The 26,928-nt window shown below is 43.8% G+C and overlaps 2 protein-coding genes across 7 annotated transcripts in view; one reads left to right on the top strand and one right to left on the bottom strand.

Moving 5' to 3' along the window:
- The first annotated feature begins 624 nt into the window (after positions 1-624).
- Positions 625-3,946, top strand: Pcbd1 (pterin-4 alpha-carbinolamine dehydratase 1). The gene is made up of 4 exons (XM_035452410.1): positions 625-678; positions 2,285-2,416; positions 2,810-2,890; positions 3,848-3,946. The coding sequence occupies exons 1-4, from the start codon at positions 625-627 to the stop codon at positions 3,944-3,946; spliced, it is 366 nt and encodes a 121-aa protein (XP_035308301.1).
- Positions 3,947-7,230: 3,284 nt separating this feature from the next.
- Sgpl1 (sphingosine-1-phosphate lyase 1) overlaps positions 7,231-26,928 on the bottom strand; it is a 48,331-nt gene continuing 28,633 nt past the window's right edge. For all 6 annotated transcript variants that reach the window (XM_027388295.2, XM_035452443.1, XM_035452444.1 and 3 more), the window contains 11 exons: positions 24,092-24,239; positions 21,846-21,922; positions 21,028-21,156; positions 16,753-16,841; positions 15,419-15,524; positions 14,714-14,812; positions 13,850-13,999; positions 11,877-12,115; positions 11,188-11,334; positions 10,090-10,210; positions 7,231-9,602 (listed from right to left, as the gene is read on the bottom strand). In XM_027388295.2, coding sequence (XP_027244096.1) covers positions 9,462-9,602; positions 10,090-10,210; positions 11,188-11,334; positions 11,877-12,115; positions 13,850-13,999; positions 14,714-14,812; positions 15,419-15,524; positions 16,753-16,841; positions 21,028-21,156; positions 21,846-21,922; positions 24,092-24,239 — 1,446 coding nt within the window. In that variant the 3' untranslated portion in view covers positions 7,231-9,461. The remainder of the gene's footprint in view (positions 9,603-10,089; positions 10,211-11,187; positions 11,335-11,876; positions 12,116-13,849; positions 14,000-14,713; positions 14,813-15,418; positions 15,525-16,752; positions 16,842-21,027; positions 21,157-21,845; positions 21,923-24,091; positions 24,240-26,928) is intronic.

Below are 26,928 nucleotides of genomic sequence, written 5' to 3'. Positions count from 1 at the left end.
ATGCCTAACTAAGCGGTTGCAGTGAAGGATTGGTCACCTTCAACATGGTCTGGCAAGTTGTCAGAATGCTATAAAATCTTTTTAGTAGACAGGTTTCTCGTCTGGCTGGCACCAGATCTCAGCCTTTTCCTTCTCCTAACAAGATTCCTAGGGCAATTTCGATTTCTGGGGGTCCATTGTTTCAATAGTCTGACAAGTTCAGTGGAGGGACACAGTGTCTCCCTTTAGATATCCTCTCTTCTGCCAGGAAGGTTACAACGGTGCACTTTACCTTTGTGCAATTCAGTGTGTGTCACATTTATCTGGGTGGCTTTTGTCTTTGTCGTTGTTATAACAACAGGTCAGGCCGTCTGGCACTCAGAGTCCTCCAGCAGACAGACAGCAGCGTGAGGAGCCAAAGTCTTTGCCCTGGAGCCCATCACGCAGCCATGCTCACAGAGCCCAGGGCATAGAAAGCGCTGGAAGGGCGTGGAGCAAGGAGGACCCACGTTAATCATTACCCAGCAGCGGCCGGATCTCTGCCCCGCCCCCGCGGTGGCCTGCTGCTTGCCGGCTGCTTCTCCTTCTCCCTTCCCTCTCTGCCGCCACCTGCTACCCGCCCTGGACATGGTAAGCTCAGGAGGTATGGCGGACCCTAAGCGGGGATCGGGAAGTGGGGCGAGGGCTCCGATGCTGAGGGTGCGGGCAGTGTCGGCACGTCGGGCTAGGGTCACTTTGCCCTCAGGGGTGCTGGGGTGCCGATAGGGGAGGTGGCAGCGGTGGCAGGCCTGGAGAGACTAGAGCCTGGCCTGTCTGCTGGCGGGCTCCGGCTGGGTGTGGCAGGAAGGCGGATCTCCATGGCCTGGTCCTGACCCTACAGGCTAGCTGGTCCCTTGGGGTGCTAGATCTTGCTGGCTCAGTTCTCTCTGCACCCCAGTGCGGTCCCCGGCCTCGCGCCCCGCCCTAGCACCTAGCTGGAATTCTGTGTCCCACCTGGGTGTGGAGATGGGTCAGGTCCTTTGGAAAGGGGTGCTAGACACAGCAACTCTTCCCAAACAACACAGTTCTGTGCACCTCCTTTGGAACAGTCGGGGATTGGGAAGGCATTTTGGCAGCTGTGGCCTGGGAATGGTCATTGGGGACCAAAGACACAGGCTTGGATAATCAGTAATCCCTGGGCCCACACTGCCAGAGGCTGACAGAGCTTTGCTAAGCAAACAAGGCCCTTACCCTTCTGACCCCAGAGTTCAGAGCGCTGTCATTCTAAGACTTGGAGGTTCTGGAAAACTCTAATGAGAAAGTACCACCCCATCCTCTCCCACACCTCCCTACATCCCCACCAGTCCACCTATACTCACCACTCCTTTGGGAGGAACAAACAAACAAACAAAACTCAGTGGGTTCTGGTGCCCTGTTGATACCTGGTTGATATGTGATTACAAGGGGCCAGCTTATCAACCATCGGAAGGACCAGATCTGGAAAGACCTCCTGATTAACCACAGTGAAATCTCTGTTGTCTTCTCTACAACCATCCCTTGTCAGTGCAGGAGAGTGATGAGGTGGAGCCCCTTGTTTGTGAGAGCACACATACCAGTGATGGGTCTGTAGGCCCCAGTGCTGGCCTGGAACAGGTCTTCTTACCTGAGGAAGAGCTTTTTCAATGTTAGTTTGTACTTATGATCCCAGCATTGGGGGGGCAGAGATAGATGGATCGCTGAGGCTCAATGCAGGCCAGCTTAGCCTACTTGGTGAGAGAACTTGTCTAAAAAAATAAGGGGAGAGAGTTGCTCAGTGGTTACGAATACTGGCTTCTAAACCAAAGGACTTGGATTTGGTTCCCAGCACTCCCGTGACAGCTCACATGTGATTCCAGTCCTAGGGCATTCCACACACTCTTCTGGCCTCTTCAGGCACCAGAATGTGAAGACTAAAACACCCTTACACATAAAACATTTGAATGAAACAATTTTTAATTAAAATAAAGGCAAATGATACTTGGAAATGACATCTGACATTTTCCTCTGGCCTCTACACACATACATGCACACACCCACACAAACACATACACCAAAAACCAAACAAACAAAAAACCCCAAACCAAATATAGGACCCAAGAGCCTATCAGTAAACCAGCCCAGACCCCGCCTCCTGGCAGGACACTTCTCTGAAAACCTATACGTCTGTTGCTTGCTACAGGGCGCTTATATCCACCGCAGCCAGCACCAGTTGAATTCCTCCCAAAGGTCTGGGTTATGTTCTTGACCTATAATAGAAATGCCCCGGGGCCTCTGTTCTCTATTCTAGGCTGGCAAGGCACACAGGCTGAGTGCGGAGGAGCGGGACCAGCTGCTGCCAAATCTGAGGGCTGTGGGGTGGAATGAACTGGAAGGCCGGGATGCCATCTTCAAACAGTTCCATTTTAAAGACTTCAACAGGGTATGTGGAGTTGGGGGCTTACCAGGGCACACTCCGTGTTCATGCCATGTCCTGTTAGGCAAGGGGAAATACATATCCAAGTGACCTGCAAAGAGAAGGGCCTTGGACCCTGCCTTCCTGGAACTCGAAGTCCTTGAAGGACAGTTCTCCAAAGGATAACAAGCACATGTCCTTCTGAAGGCACTTCAATAAACAGCAAAAAACTGGCAAATACTAACAGTCTGTGCTGTTTGTACCACATAGAGGATGTTAGTAACATTATCACAGGCCTCAGGATCAGGGGCAGGATGTCACAGGGGAGAGGACTAGAGCTCCAGAAGTCTCTGGAAGAAGCTAGGCTATCCTCCTGTATCTAGGCCATGACAAGGTCTGGGTCTTCCTTCTTTTTATCAGGCTTTTGGCTTCATGACAAGAGTGGCCCTTCAGGCGGAAAAGTTGGACCACCACCCTGAGTGGTTTAATGTGTACAACAAGGTGAGTGAGGCTCCCCGACTTGCCCCCGTTCTGCCCTGCCTTGCCCTTGTACATCTCAGAACCCCAAGTCTTCCTGAAGGTTTGATTTGGACCTGACTGTGGGTCTTTCCTTACCAGTAAGTTGATGCCCACTTTGTCTATCCCCTTCCTAGAGCTAACAGAGACTCCCCACAGACAACCAGTCTCACTGCTGATAAGTGGAAAGAAAAACACTTTGAATGATTGTGGCCAGGCATTAGGAAGGTGAACCCCAGGAAGGGAAGCCAAAAGGAAGGGCATACCCACTTTAAATAGCACCAATGGCTTTATTCTAGATGGAAGAATGAGAGAGCAACAAAACCGAACAGCAGATCAGACTGTCTTATGAACATGCTAAGAGTTCTGCTGAACTGTTTATAAAAACCTGAAGGATGCGTTTAGGAGCCCACCTTTGGTTCTGATTTTAACCTTTGTCTTTAAAAGCATGTTTTTAAACATTTGTTTCGTGTAGTATATGGGCACATGTGTGCTGTACATGTGCAAGTCAGAGGACAACTTGTGGACAACTGTTCTCTCCCACTCTGTGGGTCCTAGAGGCTGAACTCAGGCTGTCAGGCCCACTGGCCAGTGTCTTTTCCCACTGAGCATTTTGCTGGCTGCTGCTTTTTGTTCCTTTTTGCTCCTGATATCTGGCTGTAATTTTTTTTTTATCTTATTACTGAGGTCATCATTACTTTTGAAACTATCAAATGAAAATGGTGTGTACGAAGCTTGGTACCTTTCTTGGAGCTATCAGGAAAACAATGGCCAGTACTGCTTCAGGAATGACCAGTGGCGAGTTTCTGTCCTCAGAAGGACTTCCATTGACTGGCTATTACCCTGCAGTCCCTGGTAGACCTGAGACCACAGCTGTGACTCTCTTGCTCTTCCTGGGAGGGCACTTGCCTGCACCTGAACTTCTGGTTTTCTCTCATTCAGGTACATATCACCTTGAGCACCCATGAGTGTGCTGGTCTTTCAGAACGGGACATAAACCTGGCCAGCTTCATCGAGCAAGTTGCTGTGTCTATGACATAGATCCGCTCCTTTTCGTATTTCCTGGGGGGGAGGGGGTGACTGAACAAGGCACCTAGGGAGCAAACTGAGGAGGCTGGCCCTTGGTCCCTGCTGCTTGCAGTGAAGACCACCTCCACTTAGGGATGAGTCCCTGTGCAGAAAGATGTAGTTGTCAGTGTCAACAGCAGGAACCGAGACCTTTCCCTGTATTACTCTCCTCATTAGGGCTCTGCCATGTTACACTAATTTGAATAAGGTCTTTTTTTTCCTCCATAGGCTTCCCAACAGCAGTAAGTGTTCTTTCCAGGCTGTATCTTGCTCCTTTTCGACCCTTTCTAGTTCATTTTTCCAAGTAGCTGTGTCAAAGCCTGACAAAGTTCAGTCTCAGACCCCACAACTAAAACCAGCCCCACTGTATTATGGAAACTTGCTTTTATGCCTCCAATAAAACTATGATATCAAGTGGTTCAACTTCTAGAACCTTCTTTTCCAAACAGGTCATGCCAAACTGAAATCAATCATATTTAGTTTTTTAGGGTTTTGACTTGGTTTCTGGAGGCAGGGTTTCACTGTGTAGCCCTGGCTGTTCTGGAACTCAACTCTGTAGACCAGGCTGGCCTCAACGCAAAAGATCCTCCTGCCTCTACCTCCCGAGTCCTGGGATTAAAAGGTGCATACCACCACCATCCAAGCACAACCATGTTTAGTTTTGAGGGGTTTGTTCTGGTTTTTGTGGCTCTGGGGATCAAACCCAGGGTTTTGTACATGCTTAGCCAACAGGGATGGTCTCACTAAGGCCATAAGTCTGTCCTCAAGGGAGGATGCCAGTTATAACTTGGAGATCAGAACTGCTAATGCCATCAGGAATGGGCAATGTATGCATAAAGCATGTGAACCTATATCTAGAAAGGCAGTATGCAACCTTCTTCTATTATGGCTAATTTTGTATGAATGAAAGTAGATATGCCATGATGTATCAGATTCTGGGTGTGTTGGAGCAGGGAGGTTCTAGCTGAGGTTAAGCTTTGAATTGGTCCTTAGAAAAGCAGATTGCTCTAATACAGGTGAGCTTTGTTCAATCAGTTGAAGGCTTAGATAGAGCAAAAAGGCTGCCTATCCTTCACATAGAACTCTGGACTCCTACTTAAGCAGGGATTATTAGTACTTTCCTGACTTCATAGGTCTTGAGCTCTAGGCTGGAAATGCTCCTCTAGCTAGCCAACTTGGCTTCCATTGTCACGGAACCAGTTCTTTATCCAAAGTCCACTTCTGTGTGTACTAGTCATTTCCAATACACTGCCTAATACACTGGCTTACATCAGAAACCAACAACATCTTAAGACCTCCAGTTCTGACAGCTTCTGCAATTCTCTGTCTTAGCAAAGGGCTTACCTGCTGCTACTCTACAGGGAGGACATGGTAGTGTAGGTATTAATGGGCCATTTGCTATGGGAGCAGTTAGAGACAGTTAACACAGGTCAGGTCCCTGGCTAGGAATTCACAGGAGTAGAAAATGCCCAAGTGACAAAATGATTAAGAATGGAAGCATGGAAGCCAAGCCCAATCTTATCTACACCCACATGTATGCCATTAAGACACCCAGAGCAGGAGACAGAGCAGCTGTCTCCACTGTAGTCCTCACGTATATGATTCCTGGCCTGGAGCCTAGTCAGCCTAGATAAGTTGGTTGCCCCCAGGGTCAGAAGATGCAGACGGTGGCATTGAAAAATGAGCATGCTGTTAAGAGGGCTGCTGGGCCCTCCCTAGCCCATGCTAGTAATGAAACAGAAATCTGTCTGCACAGCTCAACATCAAGACCACCCAGACTCAGGACAGTGGCATCTCGGTTGCACTTCAGACAATGTTCCCAAGTGTGCTTGGATCTAACAACTGAGGACATGGGATAAAAAGATAGAAAACATGGACATTGGACTATGCTGTTAATGGTCTTCCACTTACCACGAATCTGGATTTGAAAACACCCACTTAGGTGGCTCCAAATCAGTATGAGGCACATCTATTCACAAGTGACAGCTTTTAGAAACTAGTTTTATTCACAGACCCACCCAGGTCACTGAGGTTCTAGGGGAGGGCACTAACCAGAGAGGGGTGAAATGACAATCACATGTAATCACAAGTGGAAGGAAGGCCTGAATCTCCAGCAAGGAAAGCCTGTCAGACTGGGCCTGATGGCATAGGCCTGGAAGCCACCTACTTGGGAGACTGAGACAGGAGAACCAAAAGTTCAAACATAGCCTGGACAACTGAGTCAGAATCTACCTCAAAACTAAAAATACAAAACAAAAAAGGGCTTGGAACATAGTTCCCGCTGTGCACAAGGCCCTGAGTTCAATACCCAGTATCCTGGGGAAGGGTCATTGTCAAAGCCTGAATTTTGTCCACTCAGGCTATAATTAGTGGCTATCAGAGTAGGTCTGCCATTGCTTTTGTCACCACTGGGTTTGGCTGAGGCAACTCGGTACCATCAAGAACCACACCAAAGACAAAAAAGTATGCAGCCATCAGCATCCCAGCTGCCCTTTAAGCTCAGCCAGGTCTGTCCAGGGTGGACTGGTGATTGATCATCTTAGGGTATGTGCTGTTGATCATCTTCAAATGTACTGGTGAGGGTCTTAGTGTTTTCTGGTGACCAGGGATCTGGACCATTTGTTAGAATGTGCTGAAAGCTTGCTGGTGTTAACGCCAAGCTACCTGAACCATGGGAAGCCTTCTCTTTCTTTCTTTTTTTCTTCCCCCCCCCCCCCCCCCGAGACAGGGTTTCTCTTTTGCTCTGTAGACCAGGCTGGCCTCGAACTCACAGAGATCCACCCACCTCTGCCTCCCGAGTGCTGGGATTAAAGGTGTGCGCCACCAACGCCCAGCCCGCCTTCTCTTTCTTATTCAGAAGAGAATGTAACACCCACACTCATTCATTATTACCCAGGAGTATTATGAGCCACTGGCTTTTGACTGGCCAGACAGAGCCACATTGTCCAGTTGGTGGGGGACCACCCAGATGGCTAATCCATCAATATGTTCTGGTACAAGTGGATGGAGAGTCAGTCAGGACCAAGGCCCCAACTACAGGCTAGGACTATAGATCTCCCTGGACAGACATAACCACAGTTCCTGGAGCCAACAGTCCCTGCTCAAGTGCCTGGACACGATGGACACTGCTGTAGGTATGTCAACTTCACCACTGGGGATGGGGTGTGGCAGGATGGGATGGGGGACTTCTCACCAGTTTCCCATTCAGCAACTGCTGTATTTGTGATCTGTCTAAAATGAATGCAACCATCCAATGATTATAGTTTGGGACATTTAATTATTCAATTGTTTCTTAAGAGTTATTGTTGCAGTCAGAAAAGGACATGGAGATGATGGGGGAGGTTAGAGAAGATAAAACAGTTTTCAAAGAGGCAAGTACCATTTTCCAAGTATAAAACTGGTAATATTAAAAGTGACATGGCAGTATATTCACAGTAATACCTACGACTAATACAGAAACAAGACAGTACAGTGTTTGAGAAGCTACTGTGGCACCTACTAAGCCACATGATACTAGACATCCTACCCACCCTGACACTGGCTAGGCCTGCATGCACACGCAAAGACACGCACAATGAAAGCCTGAAGTCACACTAAAGTTCCTAATCATAAAGTAGCTGCAGCAGGTCCCTCTGGAAAACACCACTGCCCCACACCAGTGCTGTCACCAAGGAAGGGAGTGGATCAGTTCCTGGGTCTTCTGAGACTACAGAAGATCTGCTTCTCCACTTTAGGCACTGGCAGGCCAGTGGTACCTGCTGGGTGGTCCCTGGTCCTCTCCAGCATGTGTAGACCCAGAGATAAGCCCTGCACAGCTTTAACTACTGGAAGGGCATGAGCTCAGGAACAGAGCCTCAAGCATCCCTGCACCCCGCAGAGCACTGTAGAGCATACAGGAGGGACGTGCACATTCGCACTTGCCCTTCATGAGCCAGCTGATGGTTATGGGGTCACAACAGTGCTGAGGAACACTTCCCAAGGAGGGTGAGGAAGAGCCTGGTAGTCTGGCTCTCCCAGCCAGCAATACTTAGGCTGAATACTCAGGAATCCCTGAGAAGAGGAGGGAACAGAGCAAGGCTCCTGCTGACTTGTTCCATACACAGACACACCTCAAAGACTGTGGTCCATTTCTTCCAGGGCCTGGGTGAGGAGTAAGTTTACTACTCACAGCTGGGGAGAAAGGCACATAATATGATCATCAGAGCAGGACAGGGGCTCAGCCTAGATGAGAGCCCCCATCCCTGAAAAGGAGAAGCAAGTGGGAAGTTAGCATAGGGGTTGGTCCTGTGCCTGTTATCACCCTGGGCAATCCGTCTTACCAAGGAATCCCAGGCCCCGGGAGTATTGGCTGCAGCCATGCCTTTCTACTACAAAATGACTCTCTCGTCCTATGCTGCTTCCATTTAGTAGGGGCTGAGGAACATCCAGTACCTGAAACTAAATGCCATCGTACCTTTGGAAGCTGAATCAGGGGGAAGGGGCAGAAGAACACATTGATGGGGAAAGTGTCCCCTGCACATCTTCACACCCACTGATGAAAGTCAAGGACACTTGGGGAGTGTTTCCTTCAATAAAAAACAGATTCTCATTACATGATAGATTAAGGCAATGTGGAAGGAGAGGACCACCACCCACATGTGCAAGTAGGTGCTTTAGGTGCTTATCTACACTGCCATTCAAGAAAATATGGGAAAGGGTCTGGTTTCAGCTCATCAGGCCCTCAGGTGTGATCTACCCCTACTCCAGAGAGGCAGCACCACGGCCAGAAAGCCCTAGATTCTCTGAAAACATGTTCTTTTCCTACCCTCCAGACCTAAGAACAAACAAGGTGGGGTCTCACTGCCAACAGGGTTCTCCAAAGATGGCAGCAACATGGTCATGCAGAGAAGTCAAGGAGCACTTCAAGCCCTGGGAGGAACATGCTCCTGTTATGCAAAAAAAGAGGTCAATGACCTGGCCAACCTGTGCTTGGAAAAGTAAACAAGCCGCAGTGAAAGTGATCCTGAGAGACAAATGACATCTCCTGCAGCAGAGGAGAAATCACCTCCTGCTTGGGGCACAATAAAACCACCCTGGGGAACACAGTACATAAACGTCTCCTGTCTGACAGCTAAAACATTTAACTGAGGTAGCAAAGACACCCTCTTGCTATCTCACACTTTCCCTAAGCAATCAGGACAGGTCAGAGTCACCATACAATGATTAAGTGAAGAAGATGCCAAAGACGTTAGAAAAGAATATGGTTAAAACAATTTCTAGGGTAACATTTATAACCAGAGCAGACTCGTTATGCAGTGGAATCCTTCAGGGTCTTCAAATTAAAAACCACAAAAGGAAACAAAAGAAGTCCTGAGGCTGAAGCTATCTTATAGTTTATCATATTGTGCTCTAAGGAGCAGGTCCAGACGTCAAGTTGTGTGTCGTCTGTTCCAAATGCCAAGAGCCTTCTGAAGGCCTGAAGCTCCATGGAACTAACAAGGGTCAAAGTTCAGCGGGGCTTTGGAGAACCATTCATCTGGCTACCCTGAGTCACAGGGTCCGTACTATAAAGGCTGTCCAAGAAGACGGTGGATATTTCTGCAACCAGATTCCTGTCAATGGTTGCCTGGGCCATGCCGTAGATGGCACCCTGTAAATCCAACCAAGGACATATTATTAGTGATACGTATAGCCACCATTCATATGCACCCAGCACCCATTCCTAGCCCAGGCATTCTATCCTTCCATCATAAAAGCAACTGCCATGTCTTGGTTTTCACAGGAACTTTCACAGCCTGCCTTTCCAAGTAAAGGTACTATTGTATGGGATTTAATATATATATATATATATATATATATATATATATATATATATGCTCATAATAACCTTCCTTTTCTGTGTCAAAAGTTTCTTTACAAACAGACAGGAAGAGAGCACCCCAGCTTCCGTTCGGCAGCTTCTGCTTCCTACCTCGTCTGAGATAACCAACAAGAAGGAGCAGGGACCAGCAGCAATATTAGCTGTTGAGGAGAGTTTGTGCACACTGAACAGGGGCAGAAACAGACTCCAGTCTGAATACTTCAGGTTCCCACATTACTCATAATATTTCTAAGTGGGGATGCCCTGGTATCCTTACCATTCCTGTGGTCTTAGCTTTAGGATTCTTCATGATTTGTGTGACCGATTCCCGGATATCCTTTAGGAACTGGATTGCCACCCGCTTGCGAGTGTGTACTAATGTAATGCAGAAGTGAATGCTGTAGGAGGAGAGAGAATGAGAGGGATGGACTCTGAAAAAGACAGAAACCCTGAAATACAGCCAGCCCAGTGGAGGGATTTGCTGGCTGACTCTCCCAACTGCCACTGTTCCCAGTTTTTGGAATCAGGCTCTCAAATTCACAGGTTTTTAAGTGAGAAGATCAGGGTTTTCAGCATGACCAAGAAGCACCTAACCAAAATGAACATAGCTGGCTGCTTTGTCCTGTCCCCATCCCATAAACTGTCAATGGGGCCTCCTTAAATCATGTGTGGGAGCAATGAAGTAAGCGGCTTTCATCTTAGAGGGTACGCCCTGGTGGGGAGAGAACCACAGAGCTGGATCTTGAAGGGCTTCAATGCTCTTAAGAAACCCTAGCTCACTCTGGGGAAGGAGGGAACCAGCAATGACAGTAAGCTGTGGAAGGGAGGCTGTAGACAGGAGTACACGCAGCCTGCATGATCAGAAACCTTTTAGAGGGCTTTGCATGAAATAAACATTACCCAAGTAACGGTATCTTAGAGAAGCCAAATTGACAGCTCTGGGCAAGATGGATCCCAGACTACAGAGGCCAGAGAAAGAACAGAGGAAACCCTGACAAGAGATAACTTACCTCAGGAGGCTGGCAGCCAGTTCTACTAGAGCATAAAGCAAAGCACTTTGTTCCTCCTGTCTACGAACTCCAGTTGCTATCAATGTGTTGGGCCCTAGAAGCTGAACTCTGTGTATCCAGTTACCTTGCTACCTCAGCTCTGAAGGTAATGAAATGAAGGGAGGGGCATAGGCTTTAAGGGTATCTTTTCGAACCAGGCGGTGGTGGCTCACACCTTTAATCCCAGCACTTGGGAGGCAGAGGCAGGTGGATCTCTGTGAGTTTGAGGCCAGCCTGGTCTACAAAGTGAGTTCTAGGACAGCCAGGGCTGTTACACAGAGAAACCCTATCTCAACTCCCCCTGTCCCAAAAATGAAAAAGCATACCTTTTTGGGAACTGCAAGTAGTTAAAATTCCACCCCTTGGCAGCCATCATATTAGATAGTCGGTAGATGTCAAAATCATGGGAGCCCAGAGCAATAACTGACAGTTGAGGATCCCCAAAAATGAAGATGCCTTTGATGTTTTCCAGTCTAAAAATAAGCAAATGAAAAAGAAACTGAGCTACAACCACTCATCCAGTCCTTATCTCAGTTGATGAACACAGCCTACTCTCCTGGGATTTTCTTTTTTTTTTTTTTCTTTTTTTTAGTTGTAATTTTTTTTTTGTATTTTTTTAATTTAATTTTTACAAAATTATAATTTCACATGTCAATCCCTTCTCCCTCTCCCCCACCCTCTCCTGGGATTTTAATCTTCTCTTCTACACAAGAGGCCAGGCTGAGATGGGTGATTCTTAGGGAAATCAAAATCCTAGACAGAATATCAGAAATGTTCCAAGCCCTAAACTCTGTCCAGAACCACTGGCTTCTCCCAGTCTACCCCACTCCTAAGTTACAGCACAGAACACAAGTGTCCTCTTCCCCTGAGCACCATCTAGTAAGGGGCTGGCCTAAACCCCAGTCTCTCAGGAGTTAGTAAGTAGTTAAAGGGTACGCTACCAGGGACAGAGATGCCTTGGGCCAACTAGGAGACATAGCAAGAGACAAAGCAGAACCCAGTTCCCCACACATACTCTGACTTGAGGAAGCGAGCAGTTTTGATGATCTGTTTGGTAGCTTCAACATAGCCGTTCTCACCAAAGTGCATCAACGCGGCCCAACAGGCTGCAATGATGCCACCAGGCCGTGAGCCAGCTATGCATGGAGATGCGTAGATGCCACCTTGCCAATCTGCACCAACAAAGAACTGGTACCTCCTGTATTTCTCGTCGGAGTACAACACCACCGATGAACCTTTGGGAGCATAGCCGTACTGAGGGAAGAAGCAAAGAGGTCAGCGTGTGATTGTGTCTCACAACTCTGTCCACACTGTCTGTCACACACAGTAAAGCCTGCTTTCTCATGGGAGCTCTGTGATGATGCTTCTCTGAGGCTTCCCATTCAGGTAAGGTTCATACAGTGTTAACAGGCAGAAGGAGCTGGAGGGATGGGTTCCACATTCTCTTTGTCAGGGGTGAAGAATCTGAGATCCAGGAAAAAAATTAAGACTGGGTTTCTTCCATCTCTCACTCAGCCTTTGGCTTTCCTTACTTAAAATCTTTCTCTGGGAAGCCTGCACACAGTGGCATACACCTACAGTTCCAGCACTTGGGAGGTGGAGGCAGGAGGGTCTGGAATTCAAGGACATCTTTGGCTACATAGATTCAAGCCAGCCTGGGCTATATAAAAAACCTTGTCTTAAAAACAAAACAAAACAAAAAAACTTCCTCTGAGACAACATGTAAGTATGAAAACAAGGATAAATTTCCATTGAAAGCCAGGAAAAAAAAAAAGGAACCCAAGTCACTTGGAAGCTCAAATTATTATCTGATTCTCATCTCTTTTGCTCAACATTTACACTTTTTTTAAAATAATGTTCTGGTGTTCCAAATGCAAAACCATTTATTCCAACTTGAAAGACACCATGCAAGTCCATTCCTCCTAGTGAACTCTTACCACAGCTAGTGCAAGTTTCATTCCCAGACCCACAAAGAAATGGACAGTTAAAGGGGAAAAGGACATAGGAGTTGTCTGGGTGGTAAAACAGACAGACTGTAATTAAAATTTTATTGTAGATCATTAAGAGTCTGAAAAACAAGTCTTCACTATGATCTAGTTTAAAACAAGCTCTAGAAATATAATCAAAACAAGGTACACATCCCTGAAGCCATTAAGATTTTCTCTGCATCTGGATATACTTTCAAGAGTTGCTAACTAAGATGGATTTCATCTCAGCCTACCAAGGGTGGCCAGCACAGACACAGCAAACAGTATAAACCAGTTGCTCCTGAACACACAGGTTTCTTTTTTTAAAGGGACTCTGCTATTGCCACTTAGGCTCAGGAACTCCAGGATCAATCTTCACCACCTTCAATAACCTCAAGATTTGAGAGATTTTTGGCACAAGGGTCCTAACTGTATAGTCAGATGACAGGGAAATCCTCAGCCCAGTATAAGCAAAGGCAGGAGCTCCTTTTCTCCACACTTTTCCCCTCCACATTGTAACCACCACCTGACAAGCTAACCTGATGACAGACAAAAGTGAGACTTTATTTTATAAGTTAGAACGTGTGGTAGTTTGAATGAAAATGGCTACAGAGCCCATAGGGAGCGGCACTATTGGGAGGTGTGGCCTTCTTGGAGTAGGTGTGTTGTTGTTGAGGAAGTGTGTCACTAGGGGTGGGGGTTGAGATCTCAGATGCTCAAGCCAGGTCTAGTATGACATTCTCTTTCTGTTGCCCTCAGATCCAGATGTAGAACTCTCAGCTACCTCTCCAGCACCATATCTGCTGGTATGCTATCATGCTTTTCACCATGATGATAATGAATAAACCTCTGAACTGTAAGCCAGCCCCAATTAGATGTTTTCCTTTGTAAGAGTTGCCTAGGTTATGGTGTCACCTCACAGCAATAGAAACCCTAACTAAGTATGTGTTTCAGTCAACTCTTTTTGTGGAGAATAGTTAAAATCATCAGCTGTCATCAAGTGGACACTTCCTTAGCTCACCTTATGAGTATCTGCTGAAATGCTGGTCACACCTTTCACCCGGAAATCAAATGGTTTCTTCAGTGGGTACCCTGCTTTCTCCATGAAGACAATGAGGAAGCCCCCCAAACAAGCATCCACATGAAAAGGGATTTTATATTTGACAGCCAGCTAGTTAAAAAAGAACACATGAGAATATAAATAAACCTTAGCAGGATATAAATGGAAGGATGGGCTACTCTGAACTACATCCTATAAGTGTTAAAAAGTAGCTATATATTTACATATTTGAAGACAGTGTCTTGTGTATCTCAGCTTGGCCTTAAATATGTTATTTAGCCCATGGAAAACCTTTTAACTTTCCTGAGCCTTCTGTCTGAGATGATCAGCATATGCTACCATGCCCAGTTTTACAGGGGTGCTGAAGATCAAAATCAGGATTTCATACAGACTTGGAGTGCACTCTACCAACTGAGCCACAATCCCAGACCCAAATAGTTGTTTTTAACATTTTTAAATGAAGTCTATTTTAGTCTTCAAAACAGTCCATCTGAAATGTATTTCATATAATTTGTATTTAAATATGCCTTCGCCTCAAGCTCTCCTGCCACCATGTGAGAAAACTGCAGAGCTTTGACTTAACAGCCTCTAGAGGGGAAGGTGTTCAGTCATTATATGGTGGGCATGTTCCTAATGGCAGACTACTTCCTGATAGGAATCTAAGAATCAGAGGCTCCCAAAAGAAGTGTAGGGGCTTGCCTTAGGGTTGATGAGCACTAGCAATCCCTGCTGTGTTCAAGCCTAAAATCAGTACTCCTTCTCTTCACAAAGCCCTGCATCATCACATTATTTTAAGTACTAATCGGCATAGCCTGGATTTCTCACCTTGGCCACTTCAGGGATAGGATCTATCACACCATGAGGAAACTGTGGGGCAGAACAGACCAGCATAGCTGTGTTCCTGGAGATGGCTCTTCTCATTGCCTAGGGATGGAAAGGTTAAGAGAAGTAAGAATCTTAGTCTTCTGCTGTAAGGACAATAGGGACTACTGGCTCAGAGTCCAGGTTCACAAGTGTCTCCTCTGTCTCTGTACCCTGGGAAGACTGCTTTCTGCTATAAAGGGTGCTCACGAGTCCACATGGAAATACTACCTGAGAGCAATGCAACCACTATGGAAATAGAAACAATACTGAGCTAGGAGGCAAAGGAGCCAACTATGAGTCCCAGTCCCACAATCTACCAGTAATGATTTAGTAAAAACTTGACTTAACCTTGCAATAAAATGAAAAATTCCACCTCACATACATGAGACATAAAAACATGTTCAGGTCCATGAAAGGGAGTGTTGGGGCAAGTTCATCCATGCTCGTTTTACAAATAAAGGAAAGAAAGTAAAGGTGTTGCAAGTAAAATCTGGCTCTACACCAGATCATCCATCTTTTAGCACTCAGAAAGCTAGCTGTCTGTCACACTGCCGTCTCACACACAGAAGCTCTGGCTGCTCTAGTCTGAGCAGGGGAGTCCATATGTGTGTGGCTAGAGAGGTGGTAAGTGTGCCATTCTGAACCTCGAACCTTCAGAGGACTCACCCGCACATCCACCTCCATGTTCTTGTCCTGTGCAACACGTACAATCTTCATTCCGAAATAGTGAGCTGCTTTGTCAAATGCGGCATGAGCACTCTGAGGAGCCACACTAGGCGATGGGGGAAAGGAGGCTAATGAAATGTAGAGCACAACAGGATCCAGGAGAACCCTGCAGCAACTCAAGTCACCAGTTAAAACTTGTGATTACTTTCCCTCACCCTGTTATGTTTATATTTTCTTGGTATAAACGAAAAGAGGCAGCCTACTGATTTTCTGCAGACAATTTCTTCCTACTATTTAGAACTTTTTTTTTTGGCAAAGAACACAAAAGAACACAAAGCATAAACTGTGCCAGACAGGAAAAGGCCATCACACAGAGGGTTCAGATGCGGGTATATGAGGCAGACCATCCAGAGAGCCTCTGAGAGAAGCAAGATACAGATAGTAAGGCCAGCCACCAGACACAGAGCAGCAGCTGAACCTCAGGCCAGAGGGGCCTGCCAGCCCTGAATAATCACCAACATATGAAAAACTAAAATCTGTCTCTCCTACATGGTTACAATTAGTTTTCAAATAATGTTCAAAGAGAAAATAGAGTCAAAGATACATATTTGCTCCCAGATATCCCCATGACTCTACTCTCACCATTACTGATTGCTTTAAGAGAGAAAAATCTTTACAATGACTAGGTGCCAAGCACCAAAGGTTTATACATGAAGATGATGATGGCAGCCAGGTTTGTTCTCATAGGCAAAGTGAGTCAGTCAGTCTGATGACACACAGAACAAAAACTACTTAGTTACCTATGCTTGGAGAAAAAAAACAAAAAAGCACCAGCCCAAAAGGTATGGTATCAGTACCCTGTACAGAAAATCTACAGTACCCTGTAGAGGAAAATCAGCCAAGAACCAAAATTATAACCACACCAACAGCAATAATAGTAACTAAACCTAAAAAAAAAAAAAGTTTTAAAATTCTTCCTTCTAGAAATAGCTCTCAAATGGAAATGTTCCTTCAGAGCACTTGAGGTAGTCTAAGATACTTCATAAACTACAGTACAAAGACAACTTTCCTTAGGCTTTCTCAGAGATGTAGTCCTCTATGGTCTACTCTGGAAAAAGGATGCCATTCTCGACAACAGTGTCCACTGTGTTTAAGCTCACATCACCAACTGCTTCACTGAGAAGACCACTGGATGTGAAGGGGTAAGGTAGAGGGGCTGGGTCAGGGAGAGAAGGTTGGCATTGTAGGAGGAAGAGAAGCAGCAGAGAAACAGACTGGGCTAGCTGACACCACACTGCCCCAAACAGACAATATCAGAGGGGAAACATACATACATTTCTGGAGTTTTGATCCCCTTCTCTAAGGCCAAGTCTCGATAAGCCTTGCAAGCCATCAGGATGCTTTCCGTGCCTCCAGAAGTCACCTACATAAAGAAAAGAAACTGGGAGTAAGTTAAGGATAGGGAATCAGGAGGTACAGCTCGATTTGACCTTAAAAATGTTGGATGCACAAATGGGACAAGGGTGTTGGCACTGCTGCAGAGCGGATACTGTCCAGAAGGACAATGTTGGTCAGAGACAACAGGGGTTACAGGGTGTGCCAGTGTCCAGTAACTAACACTTCTGAAACCCAACCTGACATTCAGTAAACACACCCTATTAGTAATATCTGAATGTGAATGACTTCCCAACAAGCTGAAGGCAACTGCACTGAGCTAGAAGGAGCTCATCTTAGACTCAGCATCTGTGAAGAGTCATACATTCTTGAGTTTTTCTTTTCAAAAAGAAAACCCAAGACCCTAAGCAATTCATTCAGTGTTACCCATTGTATCAGTTGATAAGAAGTAAAACTTTTGCTGGACAGTGGTGGCATACACCTTTAATCCCAGCACTTAGGAGGCAGAGGCAGGTGAACCTCTGTAAGTTGGAGGCCAGCCTGGTCTACAAAGCTACACAGAGAAACCCTATCTCAAAAATCCAAAACAAAACAAAAAAAAAAAACAAAGAAGTAAAACTTTCTGTATTTTAAATTATATATTAGAGATAGAATGAAGAATAATTACTAAACTCCACTAACATCTACATAGAGGATTAGAATACCATTGGATACAGAATCCCAGTGGTCAAGAGTTAGTTATGAAGAAGATAAACTCAGAAAACTAAGTAATTTTTTTTTTTTTTTTTTGGACTCAGGAAGCCTTTCAGGAAACATGTGACCACCCTCCCTGAAATAGCTCATAGAATGTGAACACAGATCCCTTGTTTGTAGATCTCTATGCTGGAGAAGACAGACTGCTAACAGTTAACTCTGCAAATCAGCAACAACACCCTGTGGTCTAGTTAAAACCTCAGATTTGTCACATGAGCTACCAAGACAGCTGTGTAGAAAGCAAGTAAAGTACCAGGCCTTACACATTTACAAGCCTGACAATGACCTAAACAAAAACATTTCCTAATTCCTAGTCATCTACATCATGTGTCCTGTCTTCAGGGCAGAAATTTAATTATGGAGTAAGAAAACAGAGGCCACAAGCCACCTGTGTCTATATATATATATATATATATATATAATATATAATATATAAATATATAAAATATAAATATATTTTAATATATTTATTATATTAAAATATAAATTATTATATTAAATATTAAATATAAATATAAATATATATAAAATATAAATATATATTTATATAATATATAAATATATAAAAAATTCACTCTGAGGTATGTGGTTTAAGAACACAAAACATTTTCTTTCTGATATGGCTGAACATGGTGGCATTTATGCAAGCCAGTCAAAGTACCTGTTATTTAATTTTTTAGTATATGAATTTGCCCTCTTATTCATTGTGAATGAGGTAAATGAAGTTAATATAGGGAAGGATAGTTTGAAGCAGAAGAAAAAGGCCTGAGAAGTGTTTAAGACCCACAGCTAGGTTCAGTTTAAAGATTTCCCTTTAATTTGGCCTAGTCTTCTTGCTTCTCTCAACAGTGAACCCCTTTTCATCAAAAAACAGCTCATCAAGAGAGACACACAGAGAGAAGCAAAGACAAAAAAGAGAAAGAGACTAAGGGGAGGGAGGGAGGGAAACAAGGAGAGCATTCTATAGAAGTCTAAACACAAGAAAAGACCGTGAATTGAACATCATCCTTTCTTCTAGTCCCTGCCGTGCCACTAAAAAGGATACCTGGAGAGAGACAAGGTTTAAGTGCAGTATGACAGTCCTTAGGGTTGTATTTATGTATTAATATGGAAGATTAATTACTTATTACCTGAAAGAAATGAGAAAGGAAACAATAGCTACAGCCCTAAGAGCTATGCAATAATCACCCCCAAATAAGGAAAGAGAAAGTATGTAACAAATTTCAAACACCGGCAAAGAAACAGTAGTATACTACAGGCCCAGAGATAACAACCAAATGGTGCACAGTTGACCCTGGGAATCAGGGAAGTCAGCAAAGTCTGGGAAAGTGTCATGACCACACTCTCCTGACTACATCTTCTGAGAGGCAGAGTTTCCTTATCCTCTTCCTTTCTGTGTGTAGTGGACATGAATGATGGGGAAAGAGAAGCAACTCATAGACAGAACAGCAAATGGGTAAAGATCCAGGGATTCGTGATGGATTAAAGCTCAAAGTAGACTACCCTCTTTCAACTGTGCAGATAGCACTTTTAATACAATCTCTGAAGAACAGAACCTAAAGTTCTAGTAGAGGAGGAACAAAACTTCAGCCAGCCCGGCAGAGAAGTCACCCACCTTGAGTCAGCACAAACAGACCATCAGGAGAGACCACTAGAAGAACCAGGATGAAGCAGATGGCAACTACTGTAAACATGGGGTTGGGGTATGAAAAAGAAAAGCCCAGCTTTGTAAGGAAACACCTGAAGGTGCTTCCTCATAATGGTTTCTCACCGTAGGTAGCACTTTGGTTCTCAAACTGTAGGTCAAGACTATTGGAAAACACATATATTTTCAATGGCCTTAGGAACCCTCAACCATAAATTAATTTTTATTGCTATTCCATAACTGTAATTTTGCTGCTGAGTGCTAGTTGTCTCAGTTCCTAAGACCACTGGAAATGCCTGTTTTCTGATGGTCTTGACCCACAGGTTGAGAACCACTGCTCAGCACATAAGATCCTAATTCAGTACAACAGATCAAAGCCAGACCAAAAAAAAAAACAAAAAAACAAAAAAACAAAAAAAAAAAAATGAGACAACACATCAATGACAAAGAGTAAATGGCACTCACACAGGAATAAATATGTCAAGAAGAGCAAGAAACAGAATCAACACCCCTGAAAATAAAAAATTCTGACTCAGAAAAAAGGTCTGAGATACATTTATAGTGAATCCAGAGTTAGAAAAAGACAATGACAGAAAGACCAATGCCACTCTCTACTTAGAGAGCTGTGTAGTGTAGTCGTGCCTGGACAGCTGGAGATCCAAGGAATCACGAAAATACCTAAATAACTTAGAAGAGATGTGAGGGTGGAACTGAAGAGATGGCTCGGTGGTTAAGAGCTCTGGCTGCCCTTCCAAAGGACTCAGGTTCAATTCCCAGCACCCACAGGGCAGTTCACAGCTGTCTGTGACTCCAGTTCCAGTGGATCCGACTCCCTCACACAGACATACACACAGGCCAAATACCAGCACACATAAAAATTAAATGACTAAATTAATTAATTAATTTTAAAAAATATGTGGGGGTAAGAAGATTCAGAGAAAAGGGGCTTTCCATTGATTTAGACCTGTCATGTGAGAAGAATATGACAGTACTTCTATTTCTAGCAACATGCAGTTAATACCCTAAGCAACTTTCCTAATAAAAAAACTAAAAAGCTTGACAAAGCATTAAAAGTTATATCCATCACTGAACTAACATTAAGAACTAGCTAAACCCTAAAACAAAGCACAACCCAAGTTTCTACAAGACAATCTGCTAAAGCCAGATCTTCCTCTCTAGCAATGTGTCGACCAGGGGTTTGCCCAAGGCCACAGAGCAACAGGAGACTACAGAAAACCCCAAACTCCCCTTTGTACAACAAATAAATAAACCTCACTAGTGTGGAAGAAAGTAGCTTTTTTTCAAATGTGACACTGGGGTTAAGAAAAGCACTTTTAAGAAAAAATGCTGAAAAGGCCAACACACCTACAATCACAGCACTAGGGAGGAGGCAGGAGTTTCAGGAGTTCAAGGTTACCCTAAGCTACAAGGCAGGTTCAAGGCCAGCCTGGGCTTGACACTATCTCAAAATACCAAAAAGAAATGGGAGGGGAGTAGATAAATGGCAATTAATAGGTATGTGGATGAATAGTTGAAAAGAGGGAGAAAATAGCCAAGTAGAGAGATGTGACAAAATATCTGGTGAACCCACACTGTTCTTTAAATTGTCCTAGCAACTTTATATGGGCTTAAAGATTTCTGAAAATATGGAACTGAAGAGAAAAAAATACCTAGAATATACCAAAATGTTGACACCCAGGATTCCAAAAAGTACAAATAACATTTTAAAATTGTACTTCCTCTAGATCATTCTATAATAACAAAAATAGTACTTGTATAGTAGATTATTTTAAAACTTCTATTATGAGCCACTTACACATCCACAGGAATCTGGTCCTCCATTGAAGAGGGAACAAGCCATCCTTACAATTTCTGCCTCTAACTTCCGTAGTCCAGGGAAGATATCTGGATGCAGTGGATTGCTCCATGCAAACTCCCCATAGGCCTGCAAAGAAATGCAAAGAGGTATAATATAAGATAGGCTGTTACACCAAACAAGGCAGGAAATGATGTTTTCAGGTATTGGGTCCAACAGTGAGAACAGGAAAAAGGGTATGAACTATCCCCCAACTTAAAGATCAAACTATAATGGAAGAGACAGACGTGTACACAAGTGATTTTACAATGTGATAAGGGAAGAAACAGAAATGCAGTTAAAAGTATTAAACTGTGCCAGATGGTGGTGGCACTCAGCTTTAATCCAATCACCTGGGAGGCAGAGGCAGGAGGATCTCTGTGAGTTTGAAACAGCCTGGTCTACATAATTAGTTCAAGGACAGCCAGGCCTATACAGAGACTCTGTCTCAACAAATAAAAACAGCAGGCTCCTTCACTAGAGATATGGCTTCCTCAGAGAACCCAGTAAAAACCAGAGATATAAATGACATTTCATCTTTTCACAAGCTGAAGATGCATTTGATATTATTGTGCACATTCACCTGTTTGTGTGAAAAGAAACCTCTAAATTGATATTTGTTTTTACTGTTTTATTTTTGATTTTGATTTTACTGTTTTATTTCAACAGTAAATCCCTTAAGTGATATTATTACTCTTATTATTATTATCACAAAAAGGAAATTAAATAGTTAAATGAACTAGGGATGGCACCTATGCACACAAGCACCCAGTGTTTACCTGCACCAGCAGCTCTGTGAGCTTCTGTTCCCCACTGTACACAGCTCCTGAGGCTTTCCCTTCTTGCCAGAAAATATCTGCAGAAAAAGTCAAGATCCCTCAGTCAGCAAGCAGGCATCACTGAGACAGGACAGACAAAAACTTCAGTGCATAAGGGTAAAAAAAAAAATCAGGAACCAGACATATGGCTCAGCAGTTAAGACTATATACTCTGTTGCAGATGACAAGAGACTGGATCCCAGTGCCCACATCAAGCAGTTCACAACTTCCTGTATCTCTGGCTCTAAGCGACCCAATGTCTTCTCCTAGCTTCTGAGGGGACCTGCACTCAAGTATATACATTCCCACACAGACACATACCCATACATATAATTAAAAATAAATATTTTTAGAAAGAGTAAAAGAATAAGTTGAATAGAAACTCATGTTATTCTTATATTAAAAACAAAAGAATTTCAATAATTATTTACCACAGCAAAATAGAGATGAAAGGCCATTCATTAATTGTGGGAAAAGATAGGAACTACACCAAGGTATAATGTAGATAGACAATAATGTTGTCCTCACCCACAGCTACATTCTCTCAACGTAAAAGCTGCCCTTTGCCTCCATGTATTTCCTGTTCTCCATATGATCCTTTTCCATAGTAGCACCCCATTTCCTCATTTCCCTATCCACTCACAGGAAGTGTAGGAACTGCTATAAGCCCAGCTGACAGACAAGAGCAAGTGTGAAATATCACTATACAAACTCCAGCCAGAGGACAAAGCATACCAATGGAGAAGCACCTCCAGCTCAGGCCCTCTCCCTTACTTCTAGGCCTGGAAATCCACACACTGCAGTAGCCACTTGTCTGTGCCATAACTAACATTCAAGAGCGGGTACGGAAGTGACCATGAGACAAGGCAAGAAGGGCTCAACACCAGAGTTCCACTTGCTGTCCCAGAAACGTATGTATGACACTAACAAACCTGCTGAGATGAGTTCTTCAGGTCTTTCTGCTACCACAGGCTGCATCCTATTAAAAGTGGTCTGAGAGGGGTGCTGCAGAAACACACTAACTATAAAGTACTGGGCCATAGGTTCAGTGCTAGCACTGCATAAACTGGGCACAGAGACACATCTTGCAATTCAAGCTCATGGGAAGCGGTAGCAGGAAGATCAAATATTCAAGGTCATTCTCAGCTCTATTAAGTCCCTGTTTCAAAAACCAAAAGGCTTATATTTTAAAGTCGTATCTAAAACAGACATGCATGTGTTTATGTTAATAATAGCAGTAATACTTAACACTTACTGGACAACTGATAAATGACATATGCCAGGTACTACATGTTTTCATGTATGATTTCCTTTAATCTCTTAATCAGACTTCTGGGGAAGTAGAGACTATAAGGAAAAACTGGAGCACACAGAGGGTGATATTAAAGCTGAAAATCCAGGCATCTATGAACCTGAGTGATTCTCAGGCTACGCTTTTGAACATGAGTATATGCTCTTGAACGTGGTATATGCCAATGCATACAGTAGAACAATACACATTTGTATAGCTCAATAGGTGTAGACATACACACACCCATATAGATCAATTGTCCACTTATCCATCCACCTACCTCTATCTTTTTTTTTTTTCAATTAATTTTTTTTCTATGTTTATGGGTGTTTTGCCTGCATGTATGTCTATGCACCCATGTGCATGCCTCATGCCAGGGAGGCCAGAAGAGGGAATTGGATCACCTGGAACTAGAGTTATAGATAATTGTGAGCCACCAAGCTGGTGCTGGGAACTGAACCGCAGGCCTCTGGAAGAGTAGCCAGTGCTCTTAAACACTAAACTAGCTCTCTAGCCCCTGCCTACCTGTCTCTATCATTTGTGTTCATCTTTTTGGGATTTTTTAAAATTTTACTTCTTTATTTTTTGGAAAAGTAGATACTTTTCCAAAGTAAGTAAGCCCTAGCTGGTGTGGGCTGGTCTTGGGCCTGCGGCAATCCTCTAATCTCAACCTCATAAGTATTAGAATTACCGGCAAGCACCGACACACCCAGCTCTGTGTTCATCTTTGGAGGGTGGAGTTACAGTAAATGTTTTGAGTAATCTTCTGTGCCTTGAAAGAGAGATTATTATAATCTTGACAGAAATCTGTATTTCATCTGTAATATGAAATCTGGTCTTTAGAGTAGAGAATGGGTCCTCCAGTAACATTAGTCAGTGACAAGGACAGAGGCAGCATCCCTGGGCCAAGGCTTACCCATGGAACTGTACTCCTTGAGTTTCTCCAGAACCTCAGCTGTGCTTAGACCTTGAGCAGGTAGAGTTTTCACATACTCTTTATCCATCTTCAGGAAAGGCATGTGCTTGACAACATCCTTCTTGGTCTTACTCAACTGTTCTTCGATCTTCAAGGATAAAGAAAAAAAAGTTAACTAGAATACCTTCTAGAGTGAAGTATAGAGAATAGAAAAGCTATCTCTGAGATCCAGTCAATGGCCCAACACCAGGTGCTACATAGGTGCTACTAAATTAGAATTTCCTTTTTTTAAAGGAAAATGAACATTTTATCTGTTTAGCCAGCCAATGTGTACAATGCCTCTTAGAAATTTTAAAAGCCAGCTTTCCTTCTGAAAGTCAAAGATGCACTGCATTTCCCCCTTTGCAAGCTGTGCTGACGTCACCAACGCTGCACTGCACTTGGTTTGAACTGGCTTCCGTCAGCACTACTCTGAGTGCAGCAATACTAGGCCTTTGGTGCTGTGTTGTCAACAGCAACACTGTGATGGACAGACAGTCATAAAACAGGACAAGTTACAGTAAAAGGGAATCCTGGCTGTTTTGCAATTGATGAATAACTTCAACAGACACCTGCAAAGTAAACCAAGTATGGAGATCCACACAGCTCCCAAGGTATCCACACAGACCTAAGAATTGCCACAATGAATATACTACGTTGTCTTCTTAAGCTGCTATGGGCAGCTTGACACATCTGACCCAGAAATGCTAGGAGAAACTAAGGTCCTTTCTGTTACGTAATTTATCAACTATGATTCTTTTCCATCCTCATAGCTACATTTTCTGAGCCATTTCTTTTATTCATTTACTTATTTGTACAACAAGTATCTGCTGAACTACTACTCCAGGCTAGAGATACAGCCATAAAAAAAAAAAAAAAACAGCGGGAGATAGAGGTACACTTCTTTAATCCCAGCACTCGAGAGGCAGACTCAGGTGGATCTGAGTTCCAGGCCAGCCTGGTCTACAAAGCAAGTTCCAGGGCAGCCAGAACTGTTACACAGAGAAACCCTGTCTTGAAAAATCAAAATAAAAAGCAAAAACAAAAACAAAAAAACAACAAAAACAAAAACCCGATACACAGTATTTAAAAAAAGTCTTCATCTCATGAAGCTTATTTTTAGCAAGGGAGACAAAATTCTACAAATGGGGCTCAGGAGAGAAACAACAGCAAATTATAAACACACCCTACTTTTGAGACTCTTGAGAGGCAAGTGTGGAGAAAAAGGCTATACGTTACAATCAATCTATATGCTACAGTGCTGTGGTTTCAGCAATATAGTCAGTAAAGTCTAATGTCCAAGATCTCACACCAGTTTTCATTTTCCTCAGTCCTGGCCACTGATGATTAGAATATGGGGAATCTTCTTACAAGCAGCCCTCAGGGAAGCCACAGAAAAGCTACTCCTTTACAGCATGTCAGCACTGCAGGCAGCAGTTGAGGACAATGTTGAGGCATGCTATGGGCATGGAGGCATTTTTTTAAGTCATAAATGGAAGATTATGTTGCATGTAGAGCAACCATACAACAGGAACAAACTATGAAAGCTGAGTGCTCATGGGTAGATCACACCGTTTTAACAAGGGAAAACAGACCCCCCCCAATCCCATTGGGAAGTATATTAAAAACCACAGCAAATTCTTCCTATTCCCAATTCTTGCATCCATTATAAAATTCATTTTTCACGAATCTGTAATTTTTATATTTATATATACATTTATATACTAATAAAATGCTATATTTAAATTTTTCATAAAATTATAAATGCAAATGTTATGTTTGTTTGCTTTCTGTCTTTTCTATTAAAGAGCAAGTTCCACAAAAGAAAGGACTTGCAGCTGTTCAACTAGCAAAACAGTAAAAAGAACTAAGATTGAGAAAGTGCACATGTGTACACACACAATAACTTCCTGTCTCTAATCCTTCGAATCTGCTTCTGAAAAATGAAGGTACTTACATAGCCTCTAAGGATCTTCAGTTATATAAGTTTATAAATTTAAGAATTCTGGAATCCTAGCATTTTTTTGTCTCAAAAACTTCAAGGAGCTAGGAATGCAGCTCAGCTGTAGAGTGCTTGACTAGCATGCCTGATGTCTCATGTCTGACGACTATTACCACTGCCACCGCCATCACCACCATCACCACCATCACCACCACCATCACCAACAGACAATGATACCACCACCACTGACAATGTTACCACCATTACTACCAAACCTCAACAAAAAGACATTTTACTGCAGCTCAGCAGTCAAGTGACTGCCTTGCAGCATGAGGTCCCAGATTCAACCCCAAGTCCCACCACTACCATCACCAAAGAAAGAATGTTTCTCTAGGAATGCAGATCGGTAGCAGAAAGCTTGCCTTTTCTGTATGAGGTACCTGATATGATTCCCAACACTGCAAAAATCAATCAATCAGTTAAATCAAATCATTCTTATAATTGAAGGAGAAAGGTGGAGACATTAAAATCACAAGGAATATTAATGGGGGGATCCTCTCCCTTGTGACAGCCTATCATAGCAGCTGCCCCTGAGCCCACCCCCACCCCACCCCCACCCCCACACTCTAGGAGACTCAAAGTCCTAACTGTAGGAAAACCTGAAATAAGTAAAGCTAGGAAAAGCCAGAGAGAAGGTGAGAGACATGTCAGAGCAGGGCACTGGGGCTCTGAAGACACTCAGACAAGGAGTCTGTCTAGCTTATCTCCCCCTTGATAAAGAGCCCAGCCCTGAGGAGAAATATCTTATCCCAGTGTGAGTGATAGCAAAGAGGACACAGTGAAGAGATCAAGTAAA

This window comes from Cricetulus griseus (genome assembly GCF_003668045.3).
Source record: "Cricetulus griseus strain 17A/GY chromosome 1 unlocalized genomic scaffold, alternate assembly CriGri-PICRH-1.0 chr1_1, whole genome shotgun sequence".
Classification (NCBI taxonomy): domain Eukaryota; kingdom Metazoa; phylum Chordata; class Mammalia; order Rodentia; family Cricetidae; genus Cricetulus; species Cricetulus griseus.
Note: the sequence above shows the minus strand (reverse complement) of the source record. Positions and strands in the feature narration are given on the sequence as shown.

What these genes read in the sequence shown, in the direction of transcription:
- Pcbd1 (XM_035452410.1), top strand. Translation starts at nt 625, where the DNA reads ATGGCGGACCCTAAGCGGGGATCGGGAAGTGGGGCGAGGGCTCCGATG. An exon ending in CGAGGGCTCCGATGCTGAGG is followed by an intron (nt 679 to 2,284) that starts GTGCGGGCAGTG and finishes TCTCTATTCTAG; the next exon opens with GCTGGCAAGGCACACAGGCT. An exon ending in GGTTTAATGTGTACAACAAG is followed by an intron (nt 2,891 to 3,847) that starts GTGAGTGAGGCT and finishes TCTCTCATTCAG; the next exon opens with GTACATATCACCTTGAGCAC.